The 21,314-nt window shown below is 35.1% G+C and overlaps 1 protein-coding gene across 1 annotated transcript in view; it reads left to right on the plus strand.

The window, feature by feature from the left end:
• Nucleotides 1-21,314, plus strand: part of IMMP2L (inner mitochondrial membrane peptidase subunit 2) — a 438,966-nt gene that overhangs the window by 289,324 nt on the left and 128,328 nt on the right. The window contains exon 4 of the mRNA XM_054178716.1: nucleotides 10,465-10,530. Within this exon, the coding sequence (XP_054034691.1) occupies nucleotides 10,465-10,530 (66 nt within the window). The remainder of the gene's footprint in view (nucleotides 1-10,464; nucleotides 10,531-21,314) is intronic.

A 21,314-nucleotide genomic window follows, 5' to 3' on the forward strand; every position in this document is an offset into this window, starting at 1 on the left:
AGATGATTTTTAAGGTCCCTTCCAATCCAAACCATTCTATGATTTTGCAGGGTCCCTTCTGCTATCTGTGAAAGCACATAAGTAGAGGATAATGCAATTAGTATCAAATGGAGCACAATGCTTGGTGACCTGTTGACACAGAAGATCAGATTTTGAGAAGGAATATCATGTGCAAAAGTCCTCTCTATTAAATTATCCATTGCTGCTCTTTGCCAGTTCCTTAAAAGCAGATCATAACTCTTATCATTACAAGGATTTCTGTTACAATAGCCAAGCTATGGTTAATTGAGGTTGACTTCCTCTTCTGATTTTCCTTTTCTATGTCATGCACACTGAAAAAGTGGCTTTATTCTACGTGGCATTATTTACTAAAATGATTAAAATAACTTCTAAGACTTCTATTTGCCTCTGTACAGATCTTTTCAATTATTGGTTGGATGGTTGGTTTGTTTATGTGTGAATTTACACTGACATAATAATCTTCCCTTAACCTCACCATCAGTAGTTTGCTTGCTTTCCTGTATTATTTTAAAAAGAATCTGCTGAATATACTTATAAGGTAGTCAAAACAATGTTTTTAAATCCATTTGTCTTTAATAATTCAACTTTAAGATGGTTAGACTAAGCTGACATCTGGCTTCCTTTGTAGTCATGAGGAGAGAGATTCTCCTCTGAAGCATGATTCATCCTGCTCTAATTGTCTATTACCTTCTGTGCCCTGACTATAACAGACTTAACTCATCCAGAAGGCTTAGTTTCTTGACCATAATGGAGATTACATTTACGAAAGTATCATGCTACTTAGAAGTATCAACAGATTTTTCTTAACAGGTGCCTCAAATAGTATTAAGAACATTAACAAAGTAATGTCCTTATGGAGTTTAGGTGATTTCAAAGATAGACAAAACCTGCAGATACTTCAGAATGACAATTTTATTTCCTAATTATTGTATTAACCCTATTAGAGGTGCTAACTTGGACTCCAGTAGAGACAATGTGAGAATCAAGCTTCTTAATTCTAAATTTCTTTTAAGATAATATTTTGTTGCCTAACTGACTGATATTTTCCACATCTAAATATGCTTTCAGCACTTTCTTCAATAATTGTGGTGGTGTTATATAACTGTTTTTCTGGACTACTATTGGAAAGGAATAATAATTGAAAATTGCTGCACAACATGTAGTGTGAGGTCTCAATTAGCATCTTAGGACAGCAACTGTTCAGTTGCCACTGAACACAGGCCTAATCCCAAAAATGAGGGATACTCATTCTTTAATGCTTTTGCATTCTTTAAAAGGAAGCATAATATTAAGAATCCTAATAATTGATTATGTATTAATTAAATTATTTCTGGCTAGCATCCCTTATGGCAACCTGGGGATGATTTGCAAGCATTTGATGATATTTTGCAGCTTTCTATGCCTTTCCTTTTGTTGTGTGCAGCAGAAGTAAGTCACATTTTGTTTCCATTTCACAGCAGACTGTTTGGGCAGATTTTGGAATGAAAAATATCGTTCCTATGCTACAGCATAATGGTTAATGAATGTATTACTGTTGTTGACTTAAGCATAGAAGCTTACATAGAAGCTAACTTCCTATTTGGTAGATAAATATTTCTGTGTGTGTTTTCAGAGTCGAAGGTTAAGGTATAGAGTTTTTCATCCATTTTGGAAAAGGTGACGATAAGGTGAAACGGCCAGTTAAAACAGCAAGTAATTAATTGAGTCTCTCTGTTAACAGGAAGAAGGTCAAGTGCACGTAACTATTGTGATCACAGTCTGCATTACAAGCAGCTGAGTCATTTAACCTCAAATTGGTCAGATTGCGAGGCTGAGAACCAATTAAATGAGATTTTACTTCAAAATGGTAGCTATGCTTCTGAGTTACTGTAGTATTTTGGAGGGGTTTTTGAGTGACTTGTCATACAGTCTGGCAGTACCAATTAGTTTTATTGCACTGGAACATTTAAATTAGACTTTTCAATTTTCCTTTTTCTTCTTTTATTCTTGCCTCACTTTAGCAAACTATCTCAAATTTTTAAATGTTAATTTCTAATTAAGATGTACTTGATTATTCTTTTCCTTTCTGTCTTTTTCTTTACTTTGTCTTGTATGTAGTGCAGAGAGTTTTTCAGATGCAGTTTTGATTGTTGGATTGAAATGTTAGAAAGGCTTGGTTCATTAGGTCATGCAGGAATGATATATCTGGTTTACACTGGAGAGAGCCCCTAGTTATCCACTGACAAAAGTCCAAATGAATTGTAAAAAATGCTGAAAATCTTCTGCTACTGATATCTCATCTAACAATAAGAATGCAACTCTATAGCATGCTGTAGATATACCAGAGAAAACTCAGCTGCTTTGAAAATACGCAGACCTTTATTTGTTTCCTTCCAACCCCTTCTTCATCTTAATATAAGAAATCATTGCTAAATAACATCTGGTACCAGAAGAAACATTATTGATGGATGTTGACCACGTAAACTAGGTTTTTTATTATCCTTGGAGAAATACTTTCCTACTCTTGTTTGAAAACTCAGTATTGGAGAGGATCTAAAAAATGGGGTCTGTGAGAACAGGAAAGAAGGAACAAGCATGGTTGTTCAAGAATTGCTTGAGAAAATCATTCACATGTTCTAATTATTGCATGGCTACATGGCAAAGAGTGTGACTCCTTTACTGAGGCTTTGTGCAGGTGATATATTCAGATTGTTATTTGTCTTTAGAGATTGCTCAGGATTCATCATGAAGTTTCAAGGAAGCATTGTTGTAGCTTATATGCAAACAGTATAAAATTTAATAAAAATAAAATACTACCTTTCCTTGAAATCTATAGTTATAAAACACTACTTTCAGTAAAAACAAAATGTTTTTTGGCAGTAATTTTGCTTTTAAACAAAGGTTTCACTAAGAAATGCTAATGTAATGTGGACTTAAATTAAGAATTACAGGATATTATTAGAAACACCATCTTCCTCATATTTTTAATTATATATTTGTACATATTTTCCACTGGAGCTGCTGAGCAAATCAAGCATCACTGGAACTTATGCCTAACAGTTGGTGCAGCTGCTGTCTCAAGTACTTGTTTTGTAAATTGTGGCTGAAAATGGTGAATGTTCAAAATTATTTATTAAATCAGTATTTATTAGGACTGGGGCCTACTTCCTCAAATTTAGCCCAGAGGAAATCCAGGAGCAATTGAATGTTTTCCATTGCTCTCGTTATCTACGAGCGTTGTCACAATTACAAAGGATTTCTACATAGCATTTCTATTTGAAAAAAAATAATATATTGGTTATCTATTTCACTTCCTTTAAAGTTATAACACTGTTTAAGGTCAAAACTCTTTCAAACATTACTATTGACAGACAAGCATGGACTCAAATTCTGTAGTGTAGCATTTTCCATTTGGAAAATGCCTCTTTATCAGTTGAAGGGGAAGAAAAACAAAGAAGAAATACAAATGACTCCAAGACTTGCAATAAATTTCCAGTATTTTAAAGAGAAGGGCCTTAGACATATTTTGTCCAAGCAAACTGATTATGTGCTTTATTTCTCATTCTGTCAGTTGAAGCAAAAATATGTTTAAGGTCAATCAATTCAGAAATAGGTTTTATCAGACAAACTTGTCATATGTTTTGTCAATAAAGTTACAAACCAACTAGATAAATAAGATTTTGATACAGGCCACAATATAATGTATTTGGTTTCTTCAAAATGACTTTTAGCTACCACTCACTATCCTGATCTAGAAAATTCATTTTTATGGAATTAATGTGGGGCGCACTAGACACATTATAAGCAGGCTTGGTTCTACTGTGAAGATGTAGACATGGTTGGAAGAAATATGTGGCTGGTAATATTTCTGGGACATTGCTTTATGATCCAAAGGTAGTTAGTAGTTTTGTCAGTAGGCTTCACAATCATTGACTAGACTTGCAAGATCGCTTGCAGCGATAGGCAGACATAATGAGGTAGCCATGTCATTACAGCATGATCTGAACAACATGGTTACTATGCAAACACATGCTTTACAGAAGGTGAAGTGCAAGTAGTAATCAAAACTTTACCGGTTTACTGTTTTAGTTAGGGTTTTATTAAGGGAAGGGTTTAGATGTCACTTGTGTATTTTTGACAGTAGCTCAGGATGAAAAGGATGAACTTATTGCATGAATATATAAAATAAATGGAATATTAAGAAATAGTAAAGGGATTTTACATTGAACCAGCATAATAAAGCCAGGCTACTCTACTTAATTTGTTGTTAAGTGGAGTATTAATCCAAGCTGAATAATACTAGGGTCTCATGTCAGTGTACCTTAAAGAAAATGGAAATGCTGGAGGAAGTTTGAAGCATGGCCACAAAAATGGTAGCTCTTGAACTGGTAAACTAACTGTATGCTAAGAATTTTAGGCAGTTCTAGATGATAAGTCCAGGAGAAATTTAATATGAAATGTTGTGCCTAAATGTTTCTGCAAGAAGAAGAAATAAGATGTAGAGTTTCTCTGTCGTGGAGAAGGCAAGAAGTTAAAATTGAAGTTGGATAAATACAGTTTTGAATAGAGATGCAATTTCCTAATAGCAAGGATAATTAAACTTTGGAATAATGTCTCTGGATGATAGTCCCATTGTCAATCAGAATGTTTGAGACTTGATGTCATAACCTTCTCTAAGAACAGTCCATAATAGATTTCAGTACTATTCAAAGAGACAGAAAAGCTGTTAATTAAGGTGATTGGTATGGTCTCTTAGAATACATGGAATACATAGAATAAACCAGGTTGGAAGAGACCTTCAAGATCATCGCGTCCAACCCATCAACCAATCCAACCCACCTAATCAACTAACCCACGGCACCAAGCACCCCATCAAGTCTCCTCCTGAACACCTTCAATGATGGCGACTCCACCACCTCCCCAGGCAGCCCATTCTAATGGGCAATCACAGCCTGCATCTCCAGACAGAAGATGTTGTTTTTTATGGTATCATCATAATGCTTCATATGTTTGAATAAGCATGAAGACTGTACATACATTTATGTTGCAAGGCACCTCTTGTGGTTATCTAGTACTAAGGCAGATTCAACTCTGAAGTTGGGTCAGGCTGCTCAGAGCTTTGTCCAGGTGAATTCTGAGTGCCTTTGTGATTTCCCAGCCTCTTTGTGCAACCTGCACCACTGCTTAACCACATGCAATGTGAGAATTTTTTGGTATTCAACTGGAATTTTCCTTGGTGTAACTCATGCTGTTTCCTTACCTCCATCACCAGTGAGATAGATGACAATAGCAGTTATACTCTTTGCCTCATCTCTAATCTGCACAAACTCTTATTTCCTTATTTCTGTTAGTCTTCTATTACTATTATTTTGGTGGTTCATCACTTTTTCCAGTTGTGTGTTTGTGGGTCTAAACTGGATACAAATATCGGACCTAGTTAATGGATACATCTAATGCGGTAATTCCATGTAACAGAAACTGGAAACAGAAATGACAAACAGCTCTAGGTGTTTTCTGGGTTTCCAGAAGACTCAAGGAGGAGGTAACATTTTTTTCTGGAAATTCCCACAAGTTTAAATCAAGTCTAAGCTGGAGGTTTTGATCAGACAGGAATTGGGTTTGAGAAATGCAGAGGTCACTAAGTGAATGGCTTGGATCACAGTGTTAGACCAAGAACTCAAAAACTCTCTTTATCTTGTTTTAGGGGGAAAAAAATATTGTATTTTTTAGAATTTATTTAATTAGACTTTACTGTTATTCAAATCTAATTGCTTTCTTCTTTTTGTGATAGCTATTGTGCTAATATCAGTTGAAAAATACAATTACTTTTGGTGTGTCTACATTATGTCTGAGCATCAAACATTGTGTTTAATCGTTATCCTGAACTGATAGGTTACCTTTTTTGATTTATCACAGAGACTGCATGCTCAGCAGGGAATGATATCACATAGCATTTGGGGATACATATTAGTATAAGGAAATGAATCATCTTCTTTCACTTATCTTGCTGGGATCTTAAGATATAGCCTAAAAAATACCTGTCTCTAAAAGCCTGACAAAACTTCAGTTTCAAGCTCCTGAGTATGATTTACTGTGGGCACATTTTAGAGGAGTGTAGTTATACAACTCAAAGAATGAGAGTCAAATAACACATACAAAAGTGGAAATGTAATGAAAATTTCATGATTGATCACACATTAATTAGTTAACTGAGCAATTATTTACCATTGTGCTAATCAGTGGCCAAATGATGGAAAGGAAAATGTTGAGAAGCAATATTGTGACTGAAGTACTCAGTTGCTCAATCAGGAAACACAACAGCCTTCAAAGGACTGTCAGCATTTGTATCTGACATTTGCTTGCTAAACAGTGGATTTCCTGCTGACTGTGTCATTCTTCTTGTCTTATCTTGCAAACATGCTTTGTAGTACTGCAATGCCACACTGTTCAGTAGAGTTGTACATAGAAGAATGGATGGCATCTGTAAATACGTGTCTGTATGTATGTATGGGGTTTTTTGTAAGAGATAATGAAATGTTTCATTTAACATAAAGAAATGTTTCATTTTTATTGTAGAAGGGATATTGAGTAATAGGTAGGAAAGGTTGTCAGTGTCTTCGTGAAATAGAGCAGTATCACTTGCTAATAGAGATTCAAACATTATTCTATTCCTTCTGAAGAAGCAATCTTTCTTATGAAGTTGTGAACTATTAGTACTTCAGTCTCTGGGTTTTGAGGATACATCACTGATAAAACTCAGATGATGCTAACCAATCAGTCTCCATACTAGTCAATATTTTCTCTCCATAATGATATTCAGTGTCTCCAGCTCTCAAAAGCTGTTTTGGTTTGTTTTTGTTGTTTGTGATTTTTGTGTGTTTGTTTGTTTTGGCGTTTGGTGTGGTGTTGTGGTTTTTGTTTTTAATGGAAATGAAAATGAACTCTTTGCAGAACTAAGTGGGAGAGGGAGATTTCCTACGTATTCTGCTTTTATTTTTCCAGCAGTCAACAATTAGATAGATAAAAGGATACCTGCTCCAGAATAGTTTGTAGGCTGAAGGTTAGATTATTGTGTCTTTAAGTACTTCTTGTGGGTGAATAAGGAACTGGAATCTGCCATAATCACCTCTGCTTAACCTTTCCCTCTGAATTCCTTTTCAAACAAATGACTGAATGTGAGAGGCTTTGATCCAAAGTTAGTGATACAGGGGTGACACGGTCATTTTTTTTTTTCCTCTGTATTTTGCCGTGGTGGAATTGGTAATTAGTTTTTAAGGAAAGCTGGGTGTGGTTGAAAACTATACAGCTCAAAGTCAATACAGAATAAGAAAAAACATATAGGTTTATGAGGAGAAGCTAGGATTATTACCAGAAGCTAATTGTGGCAAATTGCTTATGCTGAGTTGCTGAGACTGCACCTGGTAAACCACAAACACACACATACCAAGTGTCTAATGTTCTCTTGGTAAATTATTTATCTTCAGACTCTGGATTTTGATGTCGTGGTTCCCATCTTTGTGCATCAGGCTGAGATTTCTTCATTGTGCTGTGCATAAACTTAAAGTTTGGTACAAATTAAAAGTTGTTGCTAAGGCAGAGTGAAAGTACTTCAGATAGGGAGGATGTATTTCTTTTGTTATGTAATTTGAAGCCAGCCATTAGGTGACCTGTTGGTAAAGTTTAAACAATTGTTTTTTGACTAAAGACATACTTACTAGTCTTGGATGCTACACAGGCCATTGCTTTCCTTTTATATTAAAATGTCATCAGTCTCCCAAGGTACATGAAAAAGGAATACTGGTATCTGAAGAGAAATTGGTAACAATTAATTGTCCTCAAACCCGGTGGTTTGAGGGACACACCACTATACTTGCCTGTTTTCCACTTTTCTTCATGGAAAAGGAAAATTGACTATGAGTGGAGTGGTCACTGAAGAATTGGGTTTATTTTTTTCCTAGTGAATTCCTCACCTGTTGCTAACTGCTGCTTGTGCATTTTTAACGTGCTTGAGATTTTCATAGTCATCCTGAGAGTTTCTACTTGCATTGCTATCCTTAATACCTGCTTATGTGTAGATGAAGAAATATCTTTACTGAGGAAGATGTAAGCTAAACTCTTTGAGAAACTGATCTGGAAAATTGTCAAGGAATGGTGACTGACCTGGGAAATGTCAGATATGCACCTCACTGGCAAACGTACAAATAGTTGTTATTAATTCATAGTAATGATATTTATATACTCTGAAATCTGTCTTTGGGGGACAACATATGTTCACTGTGTGTAAGAAATCTCATTTCTTCCCACCTGATTATCAAGACCACACTTCCTCAGTTTAGCTGCAAGGATGCTGAGGGAGACAGTGTCAAATGCTTTACTGAAATCAAGATAAACCACATCCACTGCTCTATCTACCTGGTTATGTCCTCACAAAAGGCCATCAGCTTGGCCAACATGACTTCCCTTTGGTAAAACCATGTTGACTGCTCCTAATGGCCCTCTTGTCCTTGATGTGTCTAAGGACAGTACCAAGGCAAGTTGCTCCGTTACCTTTGTAATAACTATGTAAAAGAAATTCCTTGAAGTCTTTCCAATACATTATGTGTTTTGGTTAAATATGTCATTACTAGCAGATGACTAACCATTCTCAGAATAAGTGCTCCTATCTCAGATTTAGAATGATGTTTACTCAAGGTCATTACAACTTTTTTTTTGCAGGAGGCAGGCAAATTAAGGGAGAGGTCAGTAATTACAGTACAATATATGCATACTAATCAAGTCAAAGTGCTTACATGGGGAATTTCAAAGTACCTTTGAAACTAAGTTGTTAAACTGGAAGAGAGTTTTAAAAGAGCAAGCTTAATATTTGTTTTCATTTGCTCTGTAAGAAATACACACTTGTTCACATATATTATGCATTATTATTTCCATTACTTGAATTTTATAAGAAAATATTACAATCTGAATCTAAATGAATTAAGGATTAAATCAATTAACATTAAAGTTGGTTTTTTTTTGGTAAATATTTTTATTTTATAATAGCTTGTAATAATAATGGCTTTCTTAGACGGTGCTGTGATTGAGTATAAGAGGTGGTCAATGCTCAAGTGAGTTTGCACTGAAGCCTGCAAGGGAGCAGTGCTGTGGATACTCCATATATTTAAACCATATATGCATCCAAATCTTGATTAATTCATCCCAAGACTAACATGTACAATCTTACAAAAGTGTGTGTTCTTAGCCTTGGAAAGAAGATGAAAGTCAAGACCGAACTGGAATATACAGCTCTTTGGTTAAAGTTAATGCTAAATAAAATATTACTGTGAATGATGTTATGATTTGAAAATTCCAGTGGTAAGTGAGGAATCAAACTATGGTCTCTATGAATGTTCAGTGCTCCACACTGCTTGTGAAGAAAAGGGGTTTCAGGCTTGGTAAAGTGTAAAATGGAACAAGTTTTTTTTCTAAATTTGAAATTATGCTTCTTGAATTTTATTTCAGTACCTTGAAATATAAATAAATTTCAATTATATTAATGCACACAAAAACCCAAGACACTTTTAAAATGTTTGAAATAATTTGTTTAGCTTGATATTAAAGAAAATTGAGTAAGTCTGGAACTCTTTCTAAATTTTGGAGCTGAAAGAGAAATGCAAATGCCTTTAGTCGTGCAGCAGTGTGGGTGTGTTTTTCATACAGCCTCATCTCTGCTACACTTTTTAATGAGATGTGATCTTAGTGTGCTACCACTTGACCAGAGATGAGAATGTCATGGCCAGTGTTTTTAGGCATGAAAACTGTAATATCAGACTCTTATGACTGAATGTCTAGCAGGCTGTACTTAAGAGTCTAATAGAGAGAACTCAGCAGCAGCAGAAAATCAAAACCGTTTGTTCTTTCACTGACTTCCCTAAATAAAAGTAGCATATAAAAAGAATCTTTTAAATAACATGAAAATACTGCTAAGTTTGCACAGTTAAATAATTGAAAGTGTAGAATGAAAAAAAAAAAAAAAGAAAAAAAAAGAGGTAAAGTATATAGAAAAGACAGAAATTTTATGGTTCATATATTTCTACATTAAGCTGTCAAACTATGGTAGAATAACATGTCTAGTAGTTCTACCTATTAATATTCATCCAGGAAGTTGAAGGATTCAGGCTGGGCATGCAAGCTGAGCATTACTTTCTCATAATACTGTGTAATGCAAGATAAGAATCCACTCAGAAAAACGTGCTTGTAGGAAAAATAACACAGTGAAAACATTGTATGGCATTAAGAATCTTTGGATATAGCTAAAACTTGAAGAAAGCATTGCAACTATTTTTTCAAACTTCCACAATTTTCTAGGCGGGGTTTACCTAAATGACCTGATGACTTTAATAGTATCTATTTCTTTGTGGAATTTCTTCTAATTTTCGTAAAACAACAGGAACATTACTGATTGTATAACCTTATCCCTTGTCTCAGGTCTCCTAGAAACCCTGAACAGAAGATCATTAAACGAGTGATTGCTCTTGAAGGAGACATTATCAAGTAAGTATTTTAAGCCTTAGTCTTTGAGTCTTTATAGGAATAGTGCAGCTTGTCAGTGGATTTTAAATCAGTATCCCAGACAACAAGAACTTTCTAGTGTTTTCTATCTCTTCTTAACAGCAATGTCAGCGTTGTACCTGTCTCCTTTTTAATGAGAGGAGACATGCTACACAGAACTGCTCCGTGTCTCATGAAAGCTACATGGTTGGCAAATAATGTATGTTTCTTAGAATATCTCTGCCACGTATCAAGGCTGGTAATTGTACAGCAGTTTTTAAATGAAATGATAGGGTTGAGGTTTCTCTTTTAGAGATTCTGTTTCATACTGTGGTTGGAAAAAAAAGTGGGGTCCTTTTTAATTTTTTTTTTTATTTGCTTGTTTGCTTCAGGTTTGTTTTTTATCATTTTAAATTTTATTTTAGAGACAGAGGATCTTCATAGATAACAGTCTTCACTGCAGTGTGTAGGAATCTGTAGGGAATATGGTGGAACTCATTTGGAGTAAATTATTCTATCAGAAAAAAATTGTAGCAAGAGTGGGCTCTACAGTACTTAAAGATTTGGTTTATTCTGACAGGTAGGCCTTCTTACTGGGGCTGGATGGAAATAAATTAGTAAATGTAAATAAAATGTTTCTGGGAGAACAGTAGTATTTTGATGAAAAAGCTTGTTTGAAAAGTTGGGGGGTTTTCCCCAGGTACAGAAAAGAATTGGCATAGAACTGCAAGGATAAATCCCGGAATGACTGTGAGACCTCTCAGCCAGTATGGCAGATGGAGACTGAATTCATTTAAATACTGATTTTTGCTCTCATGTAGTGAATACTTAGTATTTGGCAGCTGCAATTCAAACCAATGATTTGAGTGTGTTGTCAACGGGACCTCCTTAATAGAAGCAAGTGGTAGACTTTTGGACACCATGGAACATATCTGTGTCTTTTTTGGTTTCCCCTCTTGCAGTCAATATAATTTCTGTTATCAAAAAATTCTCAGTCATCTCAGTTTGAGAAAGGAAAACAACTTCTGACATCTTTGAAGCAAAATACCTGAAATAACAGACACTAAGTATATAATGTGATGTCTAAAAACTATGGACATCTGCAGCTATAATTAGCTATATCTTTAAAGAATTAAAAACACAGAGCGGTGTGTGCTGCTGAATTATGCCTTTTATAGACCTATGTCCTTGAAAAGGTACTTGGCATAGTGATACTGGTGGTGTAATTCGTGTAAGTGATAAGACTGGTAGTTGTGATTCAATATTCCTCATTCATTTCTGTAGCAATGTCAGAGAGCTATAGCAATATAAAGCAACTTCTTGTCAGTTTTCTCTGTTCTGTATTATTAACATTTGTCTGAATTTTTGAAGCTAAATGTAGTTTTGGTAACACAGAATACATTTAGTAACTTAAATTCCAGCTGCAGAAAATTGATTATGCTGTGCATTCAAATACCTGAAGACTCTGAACTTTTCATTGACTTCTGGGGGTCTTCTTGGCCATATGGACAAAGGTGTGGAGCCTAACAGTGAGAGTGTGTGCAAAGTACTAACCACCCTGTAAGTTAGTGAATCATTCATGGACACAGAAAACTGTATGATGATGTGGTAAAACACATTAGACTAATTTGTTGATCTAAATATTAATCTTAGTAATTCAGATGTGCATTTTCTTCTGTTTGAATACATGAGAACTGTCCCAGTGCTTTTTAAATTTATGATAAAGCATAAATTATTGGACTGTTATAATTCGGTTTTATTACATATAATTATTCCTTAATTCTATGTGTGTAGGAAATGTAAGCAATACTTGTCACTTTTCACAGCACTAGAGTAAAGCAAAATCTTAGATAATAGATAAAACAGCAAACCTGGCAAGATTTTTCTAGATTTTGTTTTGTTTTGTTTTGTTTTTATAATGATGCTGTAAGCAGTTACGTGACGAAGATATTTGTGACTGAAACAGGCAATTGGTAACTGAAAGCCTGTGTAGAAATCATAAATAGAAGACTTTTTGACTTGATGTCTGAAGATAGTCTGTATTACAAACCAAAGATTTTGTTTTGATACCTTAAGATTCTTTGCTTTTGTATTTTTATATATTGAATTATTCTTTATCAGCATAGAATGCCCTGAATGAACCTGATAGTAACATAGATCTTGTACAAAAATGTATCAGAAAATATGGGATTTCCCCCCATTGTTCTGACTCTTTTTTGGTATAAATGAAATGTGATGCACACCTAATATATACAGGAATGTTTGAACATCCTCTTTCTTTATATACAGTTTTTGTATGCCTGTATGCTAAAGCCCCCACTTCATTAAGCCCTTTTGTCTTTAGTGCTCCACTGATCAATCAGAATTCCTTATTGCTGAGAAGTCACCCAGTCTTATTACAGAGCAGTTGTTTCAGTTCCAGGGTACACAAAAATGGGAATCATCACTTAGTTATAGTGGTGATCCAGCACACGTGTGCCTGTTTCTGGGTACAATGGCTCTGCAGAAAGGTGGTACAGAGAGTTGTGTTGTGTTGGACATTTTATCTGGAAGGTCAGTACCATGTACACATTCTATTTTGCTCTGCAAATTTTGCTTGGTGTCATGTGACAGAATTAATACATGTTTCCAATGGTGAGTCTTCCAGTCTCATTGTGAAAAAGGTCTGTAAATTGTCAATTGAAAGGTGTCTATCTCCATGAGATAGGGGATAGACAATGTGGTCTGTGAGTTTGTAGTTATGCTTTCATAAATGAATGAATTATCTTTATTCAGTGTATTTGGTGCATGATCCCATATAATTTGTCACAAGAATTGTGTGTTTTCATATTGTATAATTTAAAGTAAGTTAGTTAGCATTTCACAATTTGTTAATTACTGAATGTAATGAAAGAACAATTGGGCAGAGTCATTAGTATCACATGAAATGCTCCTTATATTTTGTCTTGAGTTCAGGTGTTATGACTCTACAGTAGAAAAATACTGGTTTTCAGTTCTTCTTTCCTAAAAGAATTGAATAAGGTAAAAGTTGTGACATTTTAAAAATAACAATGACAGACTTCTGTTTTGTTTTTTTAAAGGAATGGAGGTGAGAGATCCAGAAGAGGTCTATTTTAACCTTTCATTATGGAATACATACTACTTTACTTCCTGAAATATGCTGTGAGGGATTGAAAAATGCTACAAACTCTCTGAATCAAAATTCTAGTATTTAAAAATTCTGTGCTTCCTTCCAATCTAGTTGATAGGTCAGGTGAAGTGAGCATGGGAGTGTCTTGTAAATCTCTGGAAGTGTGTGGTACATGCCACAAACCTATAACAGGTAATTTAATTTGGATAAGCTGGTAGAACTTCCTCCTCAAAAGCATTTAAAAAGCAGATAGACAATCACCATTCAGCCCTTGAGAATGAATCTATAGGTCAGCTTACATAGACAGTATCGCAAAGGGTAGCTCCCATACATCAGGTTGTTTTGTCTCCCATAGATTCACAGGAGAATTAACTTTATGTAGGTTACTGTAGACAGTTTAAATGTTAATTCTTCCAAAGGCCTTATTTTAAAAGTCAATATAATCTAATTGGTGAAAAATTAATATTATTTTTATAAAACACTTAATAACTAAAAATTAAGCTTATTAAATCTCATTTATCTTTAATACACTAGTGGAAATGTAAAAATCTATAGTAATCTATTACATATTAGTTAAGGTATGCTTTTAGTAACACAAATTATTGAAGGTTTATGCAAGGTAAACCAAAACTGAGATGAAACTATTAACATTTAAAATTAAGTCTGTTCAGTAACTTGCTGTTTACCTTATGTGTGTCACAGCTGCACAGATCTGCAGAGGCTTGGTATGCTTCTTAGTACTGTACCTGATCTAAAACTTATGAGCCCCTAGAAAGAGTAATTTAAAAAAAGATTTTTAAGGCTATTAGTGTATTTAAGAATCAGTGTTCTAAGGACCAAATGGCTCAGCAAAATTATGTTGCATTTAATTGGTGCTTCTTGCAAAACTGCTCTGAAGATGTAAATAAGGCAATATTCATCATTTCTCTAGCATGATATTGCAGAGATAGTTCGTTATATAGTTAGGCTGTTGGTCTAAACCAAGCTTCAGTAACTTTTCAACTTTTGCTACAAGCCTATTGTTAAACTGCAGAAACTATTCTTACAGAATATTAGGAAGGACAGAAACATAATAAGGTTTGATAAAGGTTTAGAGAATGGTGTAAAATAAAGCCCAGCAGCAGCTATTGACTGCAGCAATCACAGTGCAACTTCTTTCTGCCTTAGAATATACCCTGCACTGTCTCAAAATAGACCCAAAATCTGTTCATTCTGTACATTTGGAAAAGTACCCTTTCAGCTTTGCATGAACTCTTCACTACTCCAGGCCAGTGTTCGGTAACCTTTTTTTTTTTTCTCAGAGAGGGGGTGATGTCCAGTATTCCTTCAGCATGAAACCAGCTCAGTTTCATCAGAGAATGGTGACTGCCATTTGTTTTCAGTGAGGACCTGGGATAATTGTTCCACGAAGCACCTGTCCTCATGCAGAGACTCTGAAAGGTGTTAGATTATACTAAAAAAATTACTGCCTGCCTCCAGGAAGCAGAATAGCCTTCAGAAAAACTCAGACTTTGCCAGTGTTGTGCCAGAAGAATATCTTTATATGTAATATCTTCAGGGTAAACACACACCAGGGATTGTATCCAGACCTTTTGCCATTTAATCACACAGAAATAATTTTATGTTCACTACTTACTGTAATAAGAGTCTTGTTCCATTTCCACACTCTTCCTGCCCTGACAAAAAAACAGACTTCCCATAACTGTTCTGAGGTACTGGTGATGTGGTAGGGTGCTGCTTAAAATGGCTCAAAGCTAGAACAGAAAATTGGAATATCAGTAAAAGATATAAAAAGACTAGGCATGAGAGTTGGTCATGATACACAGGCTATGTTTATGGTTCTGTCATATTCACTTCTTCATGAAGCTCATTGTCTCTGGGTTGTGAGTATAGATCTGTGAGTGTGGGGATCCACCCTGACAGGAGTGCTAGTAAGATGTTATTTGTACTCTGCAGAGACACAGCACTGTCCTCAGAGATTACATGTTTTGGAACATTTTTTCCTTTCAACTAATTAGTCTTCATATTATTCTGATTTTGTGTTTTTTTGTAGTTAAAAGATGTAATAGCTACTTCTTAGATGAAAACTTCCATCTTCCAAAATATTTCTGGTTTGTAGCCATGTACACAAAACATATCTCACAGCATTTATGTACTGTATTTTGCACTACTTTTCATTAGGTACAGAGGGATTTTTTTAAGCTAATGAAACTTTTTCGTAGGTTCCGGCTATACCTCTCTGCCATGACTCTTCAACATTTATCATGCCCTTTCAAGTTTCCTAAACAGAGTTTCCATCAATTATGATTCCATTTCCATATGCATGACTGGATTCCATTTCTTGAAATGCAGATGATGGAAGTATATATTGTTACAACAGCTTTAAGCTATAAAAACAATTTGACAAACCAGAGATGAAGGTTTTCTGTATCCATAACGAATTTCTAAGGTTCTGTAGATCTTTAGGTATAGTAATGAAGGTCTGCAAAGCTGGATTTCTAAAATCTGCCATTCTTCATACTCACTATAAAATATAGAGAAGAGGTTGCATAATATTTGAGGAAGTGTGTGATGAGGCAGAAAGAATAAGAAGAGAAAGTTAAATTTCAGGGAAAAATAAAGTACTATATTTTCAGAAAATAGAGGTTAAAATACTTTTTCACATAGGCAACAAATATGAAAATTGGAAAAAAGAAAAGATGTGATTTTCCACACTAATTTTGTACCTTTTTTTCCACATGGAAAATGTCAGTGTTAATGTTACAGCAGTGTTTACCCATTGCTCCATGCAGCAAATTCTGAATTCCTTTAATAGCCATAAGATTTTAAAGTGACATTTTCTTCTTCCAAGTACTGATAGCAGCAGTAGGATTGATAAAAGATCATATGTGTCATCAATACCATTTTTCTTATGTTTCAGTTGGTTTAATGTGTAAAAATACACTGAAAACAATGGAGTTATAATGTAGACCCAGTGTGACCTCTGGAACTCTTAACACTAATGAAAAAAACCAAAACCCAATGTAATATGATTCTCTGAGATTGTACAGAATTTGCTGTATTATCATACAGGAAAAATAAGAACATATCCTATTACTTCTGAAGTGAGAAGGTATAATTTGGACAACACTAAGAGACAATAAAAGAGATACCATCAATAACACTAGTTTTCACAGAGCTACTATTCACACTAGTAACTAAAATCCCCAAAGTACTAAAAATTTAGTATGCAATTGCAATTGCAGCTCAGCTGCTTTCTGTTAGTCTGTGCTTGAAGCAGAACACGAATGGCAACTGCATCTACAGGAGGGAGAAAAGGTTTCATTCTTATTTCTTCCTTTTTAAACTTTTTTTTTTTGTATGGATGTTTAATTAAATAAGCCACACTAAAATGCAAAAAGCAGCATCTTTTTTAAGATAGTGTATCTCTGAACACTGTGCATAACAAGTCTCAGTAGTGTTCAAAGACTATTTTAATCTGCCACAGTAATAAGCAGCGGGGAAGTTTTAAAAATACTCTGTAGGCACCTTGGAGTAACATTTCTCATGGCTTTCAATAAATCCTTGCAGTTATGCAGCTCATAGTTATGTGAAGTATACTCAAGTATATGCAAGAAGTGTGTCTTCAGACCCTTATTGCCAGCATTAACTGTAGCTGTGTGAAGGACCATTCTATCTTGTGCTATTATGTTATCAAATTAAGGAAAAAAAGAGGCAGGCAAGCACTTTACATCTTTATCATTAAAAACTGCAAAGATAGGAACATGAATCTGGGAGAGGAGTTGGGAAAAGTACTATTGAAGTACCATAGTCTGTCTTGACTGTACTTATACTTACACCTAAGTGCATGTAATTTCTACTGTTTTATCTCACTGTTGGTCAGCCATGAAGCTCTCTACAGTGCAAGTATCCACCAGTTTACTTCTCCTGAATGGCTTCCATGTTCTGAACACTGAGTAGAGACCAATCTAAGAATGGATAATACTGTTAATAAGCAGGTCTTTATTTTCTACAAAATTATGTTCTAGGATGTTGAGGCCTTTCCATAGGTTTTACACACAAACATGAGCATAGATGTAATACACACAAATGCTGTTTTAGGAGATGAAAAATACCAAAATACCATTGTGTCACAGACCACGCATAGACTTCTGTGTCCAGTTTTGTACAAGAAAGACACTGACAATCTGAACAAGTTTACCAGAGGTTCCTAAGCCCTCAAGCTGGTCAGAGGCTGTAGGACCTGCTCTTTTAAGAGAGGCTGGTGAAGAGGGACTTGTTAACTTGGAACAGAGGAGGCTTTAATGTCACCTAACAGCAAGCCCCCAGTACCTATGGGGTGGTTAGCAAGAAGATGGAGCCAGGCACAGTGGTGCAATGGACATAACTTGAAACAATAGAGGTTCAGACCACACAGAAGAATTTTCTCCATGAAGATGGTCAGGAAATGGGGCAGTTGCCAAAGAAGCTGTGGTCTCTATCCTTGGAGGTATTCAAGACCTGATTGGATAAAGCCTTCAACAACCTCACCTGGTCTTCTAGCTAACCCTAATGTGGGCAGGCATTTGGACTAGAGACCTCCTGAGCAGAAAATGAACTTGTAAACTACTCAGTATGGGGTTGGTTTTTTTTCCGCATTATTATCCTGGCTTCAGAGTCCTAGTGATGACTTTTGGTTCATTGATTTTTGGCTTTGTTTTTGGCTGAATTCCTTTGTCTACTTTGAAGGAACAGAACTGTTTCAAGTCATGATCAGGTCACTGCAAGTGACTGACTTGGTAGTTTTGAAAAGGTGTTGGTTTTGTCTCCCCACCTTCCATACCTACACATGGTCTTCCCTCCTTCCTCCCATCCTCCACCACTGGAGATACTGCTCACTCACATGACTTATTTAAGCTGACTGTGTACATAGTACCACTCCAATCTCATAAAGGAGATAAGTTTCCATCTCCACTCAGCTGATGCAGTTACATCACTTTGGGAGCTGTGTATATATACATATATATATATATATATAAGCCACAACATACTTTGCTTCTAAACTGTTGTGGTGTGGTGTGTTTTGGTTTGTTTGTTTGTTTTTCCTTTTTTTATTTTCTAATTGCTCATCTTTCTGTTGCTTTCATCTGGGCTCCCTTCTAGAACTGCTGAAAGCAGCTGAACACCATATACTTGGCACTGCAATTAGGAACCACATGTTTCCTTACCAACTCCAGCTGAAGCACAGCCATTTCTTAAAATTCACTGGCACTGCTGCTTGTGATCATCTGAAATACTCTCAGAGAATCGGACTCTCAGCTGGTGTGAACCAAGTTAGCTGTGTTAATGTCAAGGAAAATGAGAGAGTTTAGTCTAAATCCAGCTAAAACACTTTTGAGGGGAAGAACATATGTAAACCAAACAAAATGAACAGAAAAAAATCACCTCTTCAGTTGTTTTTAACATTTTGCATTTTTCTGTTGAGTTTAGTAACTAATATGGAATTCAACACAGAACGAAGTGATGATGATATATTGAGATATATATATATATATATAAATTTAGAAAAATAGTGTAAAGTTTCCCACTTATTTGCTTCATTTCTTCATTAGATTTACAGCCTCACAAATTTTATAGTGCCTGTGCCTATTTTTCAAAAACACTGTTGGACCTCCCTGTGCAATAATTGTCCATGTTTCAATTTGAAATTTTTGAAATAATTGTGTTTGCTATTATGTAAAGCTTGCAATTATAAGTTGGTAGAAATATTAATTGTAAAGTGTTCATTTAAAAAGATTGCCTCCCTAGTTTTTCACTACCAAATGATCTTGAAATTAGGGCCTGAATAGTTCACAGTAGCAGAACTAATAAGATTCTGAAATTGATCACCTCCGTGGTTATGAGATTCAAATGAGAACAGGAGGGAAAATGACTATTATCTTTTTTCATTATTATAGAACTGGCTATTGTTGACATTCTGCTGCTGTGGAGTAAATTGTGTGATCATACTGCAGTGTATTTTGGGTATAATGGGTGAGACGTCATTAAATGGGGTCTCTGGCATCTGTGTGTAGGGGAGCCAAAGATATTTTCTGCTTTGGTCTAGTCTGTTGGCAGTGATTGCAAAAATAATTTCTGCTTGCTGACCATTGTGCCACAAGCTTGTTAATATTCAGCCAAAAATAAATTATGATACACTCTATGTCATGTATTTCTGGAACTGTAGGTATATCCCAGTTAGCATTTCTAATGACTAGGCTTCAATTCTGTATATATAGTAAAAATAAGTTAATATTTAATCATTTACGTAGCATGAAGGGAAGCAAGTGATAAATGCTGAAAGAGATTGTAATAGGATTTGCAATAATTGAAAGACAAAACTCGTAGAGGTGGGTGTCTAATAAGTGATGGACCTCTAAAAGAGATAGAATAATGGGTAAGGAAATCAATGAACAGATGAGAAATAAGTGCATACCTAAAAAAGGAAGGTGACCTTTAATGGCTTTCAAGGGACTGACTTGGTGATTGGCTAAATTAATCACAGTTCCACTGCTAGTGAAACTTTCTGTGGAAAAAAAAAAAGAAGAAAAGAAAAAAAATTGCCTACATGTAACACCATGGAGATGGATGGCATATATAACTAAATGTAGCAGTATCATGTGTCTATTCAGGAGTATTATGGAATGTGTCTCATCATATTTCTGATATAGTATATGTAGGTATGATCGTATTTAAAAGAAGAGTTTAGTTTTCTAGTAATAAAAGTCATTCTACTGTTTCTAAATCTTATGCAGCAGTTAAAACTTAATTAAACAGGTTTTTCAAGAATGAGCAATAGAGGCTAAGTTCATAAACCAGACAGATATGCTTTGTAAATGAAGAAGAAAGCTAATTAAGACAAGCATGGCAACATAATATTAATTTTTAAAAACTATTCAAGCATATTTGTAGTAAATCTTGCCACAGCTATTGCATATTTCCTAATGAGTTATTCTACAGTTTAGGTTCAGCATCTATGCTGCCAACACTCCACAGCCAGGTAAAAAATTGTATCCTTAGGCATGATGCTAATGTTTATTTCAACACAATTAACTCTTTGAGCTGAATTTATGAAAAGGCCAAAAGTAACGTAAGGAATTTTTAGGTACAGAATATTTTTCATTCCTGTGTAAGTTTTATGCAGCTGATGTTAATTCTAATTGCAAGGAGACAGAGGTTAATATGGAACACTTTCTAGCCTCTATCAAGAGCTCTCTCACATGGGACAGAAGAGGGCTAAATTTTGTCATGTATCTGGAAGGCAATTAAGGGAAATAATGAACTGATACATTTCCTTCCCTGTGAAGACAAAGTTCAACTACTTGTTTCTCCATTATCAGATTTAGATAGTTAAGTTGAAAGCACTTTCTGATGTTTGTCTGCAGTGTTTGTTTCCTCAAACTATCTAAAAAATCTTCAATATTTTGAATTATCTGAGATGTAATAAACCTGTTAGGATGTGGCTTCTTTAATTTGGTTTCTCTATTTCTCTGAAGAAAGCTTTAGATTCCTAATTCTTTTCTCCCTCTGCTGGGAAATATTGTTAGTATTTCAATAGTTTGAGTTACATCAGCTTTAGATATTTTCTTTTGGGATCTCTGCTACACATAATCTGAAAATTTGGGTCAATTTCTGAAGT

This window comes from Dryobates pubescens, chromosome Z, assembly GCF_014839835.1.
Source record: "Dryobates pubescens isolate bDryPub1 chromosome Z, bDryPub1.pri, whole genome shotgun sequence".
Classification (NCBI taxonomy): domain Eukaryota; kingdom Metazoa; phylum Chordata; class Aves; order Piciformes; family Picidae; genus Dryobates; species Dryobates pubescens.